This window comes from Hyaena hyaena, unplaced genomic scaffold (genome assembly GCF_003009895.1).
Source record: "Hyaena hyaena isolate Hyena2069 unplaced genomic scaffold, ASM300989v1 scaffold_790, whole genome shotgun sequence".
In the NCBI taxonomy this organism is placed as follows: domain Eukaryota; kingdom Metazoa; phylum Chordata; class Mammalia; order Carnivora; family Hyaenidae; genus Hyaena; species Hyaena hyaena.
Genome location: NW_024081412.1, coordinates 86,435 through 96,890, shown reverse-complemented (window position 1 = coordinate 96,890; position 10,456 = coordinate 86,435). Strand labels below are relative to the sequence as shown.

The 10,456-nt window shown below is 38.2% G+C and overlaps 1 protein-coding gene across 1 annotated transcript; it reads left to right on the top strand.

Annotated features, from left to right (window-relative positions):
• Positions 1-4,587: 4,587 nt before the first annotated feature.
• On the top strand, positions 4,588-5,495 carry LOC120221404 (putative vomeronasal receptor-like protein 4). Its single transcript, XM_039218782.1, is given in 2 exon segments — positions 4,588-5,446; positions 5,449-5,495. Coding segments are annotated over 2 exon segments (906 nt in total).
• The last annotated feature ends 4,961 nt before the right edge of the window (positions 5,496-10,456 follow it).

Here is a 10,456-nt window from a genome sequence, read left to right as displayed (position 1 = left end):
TCATAATGTCCTTTATAATTCTTTGTATATCCGTAGTGTTCATTGAGATCTCTCCTTGATCATTCATGATTCCTTATTTGGTTCCTATCTCTTCTCTCTTTTTTTTTTTTTTTTTTAATATTTTTTTATTTATTTCTAGGAGAGAGAGAGAGAGACAGCGTGAGCAGGGGAGGGTCAGAGAGAGAGGGAGTCACAGACTCTGAAACAGGCTCCAGGCTCTGAGCTGGCAGTCAGCACAGAGCCCGACGCGGGGCTTGAACCCACGAACCGCGAGATCATGACCTAAGCGAAAGTCGGACGCTTAACCGACTAAGCCACCCAGGCGCCCCTCTTTTTAGAAGTGTGGATGAGAGTTTATCAGTTTTATTAATTCATTCTACTCAGTATTTTTCTTTGTTTTGTTTTTATATCATTTCTTTTTACTATAATCTTTATTATTTTCATTTTTCTGCTGGCTTTCTACTGCATTTGTTGTTCTTTTTCTAGCTCTTTGAGATGTAAATTAAGGTTGTGTATTTGACATTTTTCTTACTTTTTGAGGGAGGCCTGTATTGCCAAATACTTCACTTTTAGAATGCTTTTGCTTTCTCTCACATGTTTGGACTGTTGTGTTTTCATTATCCTTTGTTTCCGTGTATTATTTTTTTACTTCTTTTTAAATTATTTCCTGGATTGGCCAGTCATTTTTTAGTAGGATGTTGTTTAGCCTTTATATATCCAATTTGTTACTTGTGGTTGACTTCAAGTTTCATAGTGTTGTGGGTGGAAAACATGCATGGTGTGATGGCAATACTTTGTACTTGTTGAGGTGATTTGTGACCAAGTATGTGATCTATTCTGGGGAATATACATATGCACCTGAAAAGAATGTGTGTTATGATGCTTTACAAAGGAATGTTACGAATGTATCTATTAAATCCATCTGGTCCTATGTGTCTTTCAAAGCCATTGTCACTTTGTTGACTTTCTGTTTAGATCATCAGTCCATTGTGTAATTGCGATGTCAAAGTCTCTTATTGTGGGAGCCCGACAGTGACCACAAGAAAGCGTGGTTAGGGACGCGGGGATGTGCCTGCACACGGGGCTCCCTGCCTGGGCAAAGCATGCCCGCAAACAGGGTGCTCTGCCAGGAGGCCTGTACACAATATCCAAGTATAATGGTCCACTCGCAAACGAGGGAACATGCCCTCCTTAGAACTAAGGAGGAGGCTGGAATTGTGGGCAGGCCTCTTAGTAAACATGTTGTGGTCGCTTCCTCCCTTTGCTCCCCCCTGTCCTTGAAATGTGTTTGGCTACTTGCCCTTAATTGGTAAAGGAATGCATCTTGTAGATTTCAGTTTGTATCCAGTTACCGGGGTATAAAATAAACCGCAAGAGGGGCTTGCGTAGAATTGTTCCTCCGGCCGGAGTTGTGTTTGTGTCTGTCTTTGTGTGTGTCTTGTCCTTTGTGTCATTTCGTCCGCAACACTTATTGTATTATTATCAAAGCGTTCCTTCATGTTTGTTAGTAATTGTTTTATGAATTTGGGTTTGCCAAGTTTGGGGCATAAGTATTTATAATTGTTAGATCTCGTCAGTTAGACTTCTGTATTATGATATAGTGCCATTCTTCATATCCTGTTACACTCTTTTGTTTAAAGTTTTGTTTCTTTGATAGAGATATTACTACTCTGGTTTTCTCTTATCTTCCATTTACATGATCAATGCTATCTAGCCCCTCACTTTCAATCTGCAGGTGTCTTTAGGTATAAAACGAGTGTCTGGTAGGCAACATATTGATGGGTGTTGTTTTTCATATCCATTGTGAAACCCTGTGTCTTTTGATTGGAGCATGTAATCTATTTACATTCAGAGTGACTATAGATAGATATGAATTTAGTGCCATTTTATTACTTATTTTGTCATGGTTTCTGAAGAGTTTCTCTGTTTCTTGCTAGTCTTCAATTTATTTGGTCTTTCTTTCTTACTCAGAGTGTCCCCTTTAATATTTCCTACAAGGTTGATTTTGTGGTCACCAACGCCTTTCATTTTTGTTAGTCTGGGAAAGTAATTATCTTTCCTGCTATTCTGATCAACAGCCTTGGTGGATAGAGTATACTTGGCTTCATATTTTTCTCATTCAGTATGTTGAATATATTATATCACTTTTTCTGGTCAGCCCAGTTTCCATGGAGAAATCTGCTGCTAACCTTATTCATCTTCCCTTGTAAATTACGGACTTCTTTTCTCTTGCTGCTTTTATGAAGTTTTCATTATTTCTATATTTTGCAAATTTAACTATCATATATCTTGATGTTTGCCTGTTTTTATTGATTTTGATGGCACTTCTCTGTGCCTCTTGATTTGGATGTCTCAGATTTCATCTATAATTTCTTTTTGGTCAATTGTAAATGAGACTTTTTTTTCTATCTGCTACATCAAAATGAATGCATAGAAATGTGACAGATCCCCGTATATTAGTTGTGCATTCTACAACTTTACTGAATTAATTTTCAGTTCTAATACTTTTTAGGTGGATTCTTTAGGGGTTTTATATAAAGTGTCATGTCATTTGTCAATTGTAAGTTTTCATTCTCCCTTACCAATTTGAATGACTTCTATCATTGTCTTCTCTTATTGCTGATTACCACTTTCAGTACTATGTTGAAAAAAGTGGTGAAAGTGGGTATTTCTGTTTCCTTTCTGATTTTAGAGGGAAGGTTTTCACTTTTTCACCATTGAATATGATGTTGGCATGTTTTATTTTCATATATGGGCTTTTTATGTTGAGATAAGTTCTTTCTAAACCCACTTTGCTGAGTTTTATTATCATGAATGGATGTTGTAGTTTGTCAAATGCTTTCTATGCACCTACAGAGAGGATCATATAGTTTTTAGCCTTCATTGTTTTAGTTGCATTTATCAAATTAGTTGACTTGTGAAGTTTGAACCACATATGCATCAATACAATAAATCACAGTGGAGAGTGGCTAATGATTTTTAAAATTTAATATTGAATATTGTTTGGTAAAATTTGTTGAGGAAGTTTTGCATCTGTATTCATCAGAGATATTGGCCTATAGGTTTTTGTTATTTTATTTTATTTTATTTTATTTTATTTTATTTTATTTTATTTTATTTTTAATGTCTTTGTCTAGTTTTTGATATCTACATAATACTGGCCTTTGAAATCAATTTGAAAGTTTTTCTTTCTCAAGGTGCCTGGGTGGCTCAGTCAGTTAATCGTCCGACTTTGGCTCAGGTCATGATTTCACGGTTTGTGAGTTCGAGCCCTGCATTGGGCTCTGTACTGACAGCTAGCTCAGAGCCTGGAGGCTGTCTTTGGATTCTTTATCTCCTTCTCTCTCTGACCCTCCCCTCCTCACGCTGTCTCTCTCTCTCAATAAATAAGTAAATAAGTAAGTAAGTAAGTAAGTAAGTAAGTAAGTAAGTAAATAAATAAATAAATAAATAAATGAAAGTTTTTCTCTTATTTTTTTCGGAATAGTTTGAGAATAGTTGTTAATGCATCTTTAAATGTTTGATAGAATTCACCTGGTGAGCCATCTGAGGGTGGACTTAGATTTGCTTTGTGTGGATGTGTTTGGTTACTGATTCAATTTCATTACTAAAAGATAGTCAGTTCAAATTCTCCATTTCTAGGAATTTATCTGTTCCTTCTGATATGTTCAGTTCTTACTATGTAATTTGTTTCTATATTATTTTGTAATTCTTTGCATTTCTATGTTTCTGCTGTTATTTTAGTTTATTATTATTTAGTTTATTTTGGTCTTTTGTTTAGTGTATTTTAGTTCTGTTATTTAGTTTATTTTAGTTCTTTATTTCTGATTTTATTTACTTTCATCTTCTGTTTTGAGTCTGGGTGTGGGAAGGAAGAAGAAAAGTGTCACAATATGTGATGGAAAACTCACTTGGGCATTACTTTTCTCAATTGTTTGTTTGGTAATTCTTTCCCCTTTAGTATAAAATTTACAACAGTTCAACCATACAAACACCTATGCATACTTTATATAGATACTAGTATTATTAAGGATAAATATGAGACAGGATAAGGCAGAACAGGAAAGTAAAACTTTCTAAAGAAGATGAAATGAATGCAACATAGGAGTATGGGGAATGGGTACATTATCCTGGCATGAATATGCATATGAGAGCTCTCTCTTTCTCTCCCTCTCTCTCTCCTTCCCCTCTTTCTTTCTCTCTTTCTGACTAGATAGATGATACATATATTTTAGATGATAGATAGATAGGTAGATAGGTAGATAGATAGATAGATAGGTAGATAGACAGATACATAGATAGACAGATATAGAAAGATGACAGATAAATATAATCTGTATGTGTATACAAATCTGTCTGTGTATAATATATACCTATACTCAAAATAGCATACAAATAATTTTGAGACTCTGTTTCTAAGACTTGTACCACATAGCTTTAATGATTAACTGGGTGAAATAAAAATTACATTGTGGTGATGATTTTGATCATGAAGTGAATGACATTGATGATGTGAGGTTTAATTTTTTCAGATAAACAAAAGTATGTATTTTCTTTGCAACTGTGATGATGACATCTTCCGTTTATATGATTATTAAGATAGGCCAACTTTTACAATTTGGTATTGGAATTTTTTCCAACACCTTCCTCCTTCTCTTCCACATCTTCACGCTCCTTCTGGATCACAGTCCTAAGCCTTCTGACATGATGATCTGTCACTTGGCCCTTGTCCACATAATGAAACTTTTCACTGCACTATTCTTGTTGTCTACAGACCTGTTTGAAGCGCTGAACTTTCTCAATGATTTCAAATGTAAGACTTTATTCTGCATGATCAGAGTAACGAGGGGCCTCTCCATGGGCAATACCTGCCTCCTGAGCATCCTCCAGGCCATCGTCATCAGCCCTAGCACCTCCTGGTTGGCCAGATTTAAACATAAGTGTACAAAGTGCATCTTCCATTCTTTTATCATCCTATGGTTTCTCAGTTTGTTTGTGAATAGTAACTGCCTCTTGTATACTGCTGCTTCTTTTAATGTGACCCAGAACAACCTACTGAGTGTCAGTAAATACTGCTCACTTTCCCCCATAAACTCTATCATCAGGGGACTGTTTTTCACTTTTTCATTATCCAGGGATGTTTTCTTTATAGGAGCCATGTTGCTCTCAAGTGCATACATGGTTATTCTCTTGTCCAGGCATCAGGTGCAGTGCCAGCACCTTCACAGGACCCACTTCTCCTCACGAGTCTCCCCAGAGAGAAGGGCCACCCAGACTGTCCTGTTGTTGGTGACTTTCTTTGTGGTCATATACTGGGTGGACATCATCATCTCATTCTTCTCAACTCTGTTATGGACATATGACCCAGTCATCCTGGATGTCCAGAAGCTTGTGTCCAATATCTATGCCACTGTCAGTGGATTGGTACTAATTAGTTCTGATAAAAGGATAAAAATGTATTTCAAAAGTGTTGGAAAATTATAATCAAGTCATAAATGCTTATTCATTAAATGGTTTTTGTAAAAATGATTATTTTGATTCCATTCAAAATGATAGAGTATTTACATAACATTTAAAATTTAATTTTAATTTAAAATTAAAAAATATTTTTTAATGTTTTATTTATTTCTGAGAGAGAGAGAGGCAGCGTGAGCAAAGGAGGGTCAGAGAGAGAGAGAGGGAGAAACTGAAGTAGGCTCTAGGTTCTGAGCTAGCTGTCAGTACAGAGCCCAACGCGGGGCTCAAACCCATGAACCGTGTGATCATGACCTGAGCCGAAGTTGGACGCTTAACTGACTGAGCCAACCAGGCGCACCTAATTTTAATTTAAATGCACTTTAAAAGTATGTTTTATTTTTTTCTAAATATTTTTGAAACTTGTGATAGAAACGACATTCCAGTTTCCTTAGTATCAAAGAAGTTTCAATGTTCCCGTGTGTTTACAAGTTCTTTTATCTTTCATTTTATTTCCCAAAGTCCCCAAAGGAAAATTTTCTCTTTTACAAGAAAATTATACCCTAAGCCCTACTATTGTACCTTAGTACAATGTTATTATTCCTTATTGATAATACGATATTCTTAAATTCAATTACTCTTTTAACTTCAAGATATTTAGCTATACATCTAATTTTAATTGAGCCACAGTTTCTCTCTGAACTTTATATTTATTTCCCTGTGTTCTGGTTTCTGTTAAGGCTGTAGAGATTGTACTCTCACCTCTGTAGGTTTCTATTTATCTCTTTTTGTTACAATGCATTTCTGCTTTGTAACATCATATCTAGTTTTGAAATTAGAAATATATTTATTTATTTAAAATTTTAAGTTTATTACACTTATTTTTGAGAGACAGAGAGCACAGGATGTCCAGAAAGTGGGGAGAATGAGTCCCAAGCAAACTCCATATTGTCAGCATGGAGCTGATGCAGGGCTTGAACCCACAAACTGAGATCCTGACCCGAGCTGAAATCAAGAATCAGACACATGACCGACTGAGCCATCCAGGTGCCTCTGAAGTTAGAAATGTATTAATCATCATTACTTTAATTTTGTTTTATTATTTTGTATACTCTAGTGAAACAATTACATGTTTCTTAATTCTTCCCATTCTGATCTTCATATGTTTGTAGTGACAACTCTATTCTCTAATAAATGATCTCTCTTTAGTGTTCTTAGCTGCAATTATTTTTACTCAATATCCTAGTTTATTATTTTTCCAAACAACTCAGACTAGTGTAATATTTAACATGTAATATTAACTAATGTAATATTACATTAACTGATGTAATATTTAAATGCACTAAATTGAGTTATTTTATTTTACATGATGTAATTATATTATGCTTCTTCTTAATATACTTGATCTGTATATAGTTTCTTACTCTTTCCACATTATTTTGATTTCCTATTCTTCTTGCTTTTACTTAAATATATTTAAAGATACTGCTGATATCTTTATTATGTGATATGTAATTTCTTCTTAAATGACCTCATCATTTAATTGTATGTTTTACCCTTTCTAATTCCCTGATATCTTTTGGGACATATCAAACTGGGAATATCTCCAGTCACTTTCTTTCTTTTTTGTTCCAATCACCCTGAGGGCAAGTTGGAGTACCACACAGGTTTGAGCTCCTTGTGGTCAGCCAGAATCTGGATGAAGAGTTCGCTTCTTATTTTGACATATAAATGTCTGTCTATAGACAGACACTGATCACCAGGGAAATATGAGACCTCATATCAAAGTTTTCAGAATGAGTAAAATCAACAACACAAAAAATACCACGTGTTGTTGAGGATGCAGAACACGAGGAACCCTCTTGAACTGTTGGTGGGAAGGCAAATTGGTGCAACACCTTGGAAGTCAGTATGGAAGTTACTCAAAAAGTAAAAAATAAAACTGTCCTATGACCCAGCAATTGAATTACTAGGACTTTATCCAAGGGTACGAAAATGCTGATTTAAAGAGGGTACCTGTACCCCAATATTTGTGTGTATTCCAGTGTTTATAACATGGTTATCTACAATAGCCAAATTGTGAAATCAACCAAAATTTTCATTGACTGATCACACACACACACACACACACAAACACACACACACACACACACACACACACACACACACAGTGAAAATAGTTTGAAGATGACTAGCATCAGAAAGAGCAGGATAGCTGTTTGAACTCAGGGTGATGTTTGAGCAAGATGACAGTCACCTTGACGATATCTGAGGGTCAGCAGGGGATGAAGCAGGGATGCTGGCCATCCTGGAGGGCTGGTCAGAATAGTCATATTGCAGAATGGGACCCTATTGCAAGATGGCCTCATACCCAAGGTCAAGGCCAAGGATATTTCAAATCATGTTGAAACTTATGCTTGCAGATGACATGAGGGTGGACCTAGTTTCAGAAAATGATGTCCCAAGAAATGTGGATGATATAGAAGGTGGCAGTCTCCATCCCCAGCAGTATACAAACTTTCCTAAGCCCGAAAGGAGGCCCAGGGACATTGGCGGTATCTGACCCTCTGCCCTAGAGAAGGAGAAAACACAGGACGCTTTGCTGGAATGAGTGCTGGGCAGAGACTAGTCCCCAAGCATGAGTGGACACATGGGAGCTGCAGGTCCCATGGTTTCAGGGGCGAGTGTACAGTTGTGATATCCTGGCCAACTTGCTGTCATTTGAAACTAGGAGACAACTAGAGTGAAATTTTCCCATCATTTGTGATGGGATCCGGGGAAACTGAACCCAGCTTAGGATTTCTGCTGTGTGTTCCCAGTCAGAAAAAACCCCAGGATTATTTCAACACCACTGTAATATGCATTGGAATATCTGATCCTTTGACATAGGTGCACTACTGTAAAGACCCTTTGTCAGTTGTGGAAAAAGTGAAGTGACCTACAAATACCAAATATATTCTTGTAGGATCTCTATGTATCTTGTGCTGCATGGTGTGTAGTCAGGCCTGGCCCACTGCCTAGGATCAAATCAGAACCTTGCCACCCTCTAACTTTGTGAGCACTGTGAGTTACTGAACCAGAGGGAAATCCTGCATGCCTTAGGTCCCTCATGTGTAAAAGGGATGGTCCTAGCACCTTACAGAGGAGCTCCCAGGAGTACGTGAGGTAATCCATGTGAAAAATGCAAAGTCATAGTGTCTGAGCCACAATAGGGATAAGGTAGATGCAGGGAAGTAACCTGTGTATTGCAATGTGAGGGAAGATTCTCAGTATCTAAAGACTGTTCCAATTTTCCACCAAAGTGGGCAGCCATCTGGTGAGTAGGAGTGCAGGGCCTTGTTTCCCATATTTGCTGAGAAAAGCAAGGGACAACTAGGGGCTTTGAGCAAAGAATGAAGTGTGAATCAGCAGTGTTGACATAGATGGTGCTTTAATGATTACAAGAAACCCTCTTTGTTAATGCTAGAGCTTATATCATCAGCTTTGAGCTTTTGCTGGAAGGTAGAACACTGAGGAATGCGGTGTGTGGTGAAGTGGAGCAGGTTCTCAGTAAATGTGTGTTGGAAAAGTAAATGAACGAATGGGAGACCCAGGCTCTCCTCGACCCAGTCTTGACTCTTCCCCAACTGTGTGAGCACAGGCAAACTCTCAACCCTGCTTTGTAAGATGAGGGTAACTACTTAAGGACTTGTGTCGATTCAACATGGTGTGTGTAAAGCCTCAACTCTGTGCACAGCATGCCACAGAGACTCAGTCACATGCTCTTGTCCTGGTTGCCAGGGGGTCTGGGTGGGTCTGCTGTTGGGAGCCGTTTTCTGAACTCATAGGTTGAGTAAGAACTCCTTATGAGGTTAAGGTAAATTGCACAGACTCTTACCGTCAGATGGTGACCCGATATCCACCCCCAACCAATTATTTTGGCTTAAGTATCAGCCCCCCAAGTCACCTTATTAATTGGTATTAGGAGTGACTCATTCTGGCCTTGATACTATGATTGCACTTTGTGAAGGAACTTATTGTAGGAACTTCTTTTATGGTTGCTTTTATGTTGCTCCACATTGCGCTCTTGAAAGACCTGTTGTTGTTTTTTTAATACCTCCCATTAAGCAATGAGTGGGCTGTTGACCCCTGCTCACAAGAACTGACTTTTGCCTTTACTATGTGAATGCCACCTCTGAGTTGTTCCCCATTCTTTTGCATATCAATGTTCTGAAAAGTCTTTACTGATAAAAGGATTTATCATCAGAATGCCACTTCTGTGCCGTCCCCCAAACACTAAATCATAAAATAAAGTTGAGTCTCGGTGCGGAGAGACCTGGCTGGTGACTAGAAAGAATCTCGAGCCTCTCTCATCCCTCCTTCGCCAACACTGTCTATCCTTCAGGGACCCCTCGATCCAACTGGAACTGGACTCCAGCAGTCTGCTGCTCACTCTCTGTGGTGGGAGGCTCAGATGCTGGGTACCCAGAAGTAATGACAGCCCTCCACTCTACCACTTTACTTTAGTCCTGTAGGCAGCACTTGTTTCCCCATCTCACAAATGAGGGACCTGGGACATTCAAGACGTTGAATGTCACCTAGCCAGGAGATGACAGAATTATATGTGAATCATGCTTGACTCTAGATTCATAAACACTTGCCATCTGCCCTTATGGCATAGAGGATATACATCGCCTTGGCCTTGGAGACCAGACCTCGGGTCCTCAGGCAGCTACTGTCCATGTCCTTCCCAGCGACTTTGTTTTGAGTGGGTGCTCCATGTGTTGAGCAGAGCAGAGGTTCAGGAATCAGCCGCACCCACAAGAAACTCACAGAAGAATATTGGGACAAGACAGAACTCCAACACCCAGAGTCGAGTCACTGTAAGCTGCACTGTGTCTGGGGAAGCAATCTCATGGCCAAACCTTAAATTAATCACCCAGACCATTCTAGGGATCTGCTTTCTCATTTAAACAATAGATGGATGTGAATTTTCTCTTTTTTCAATTTCCCCCCCAGCTCT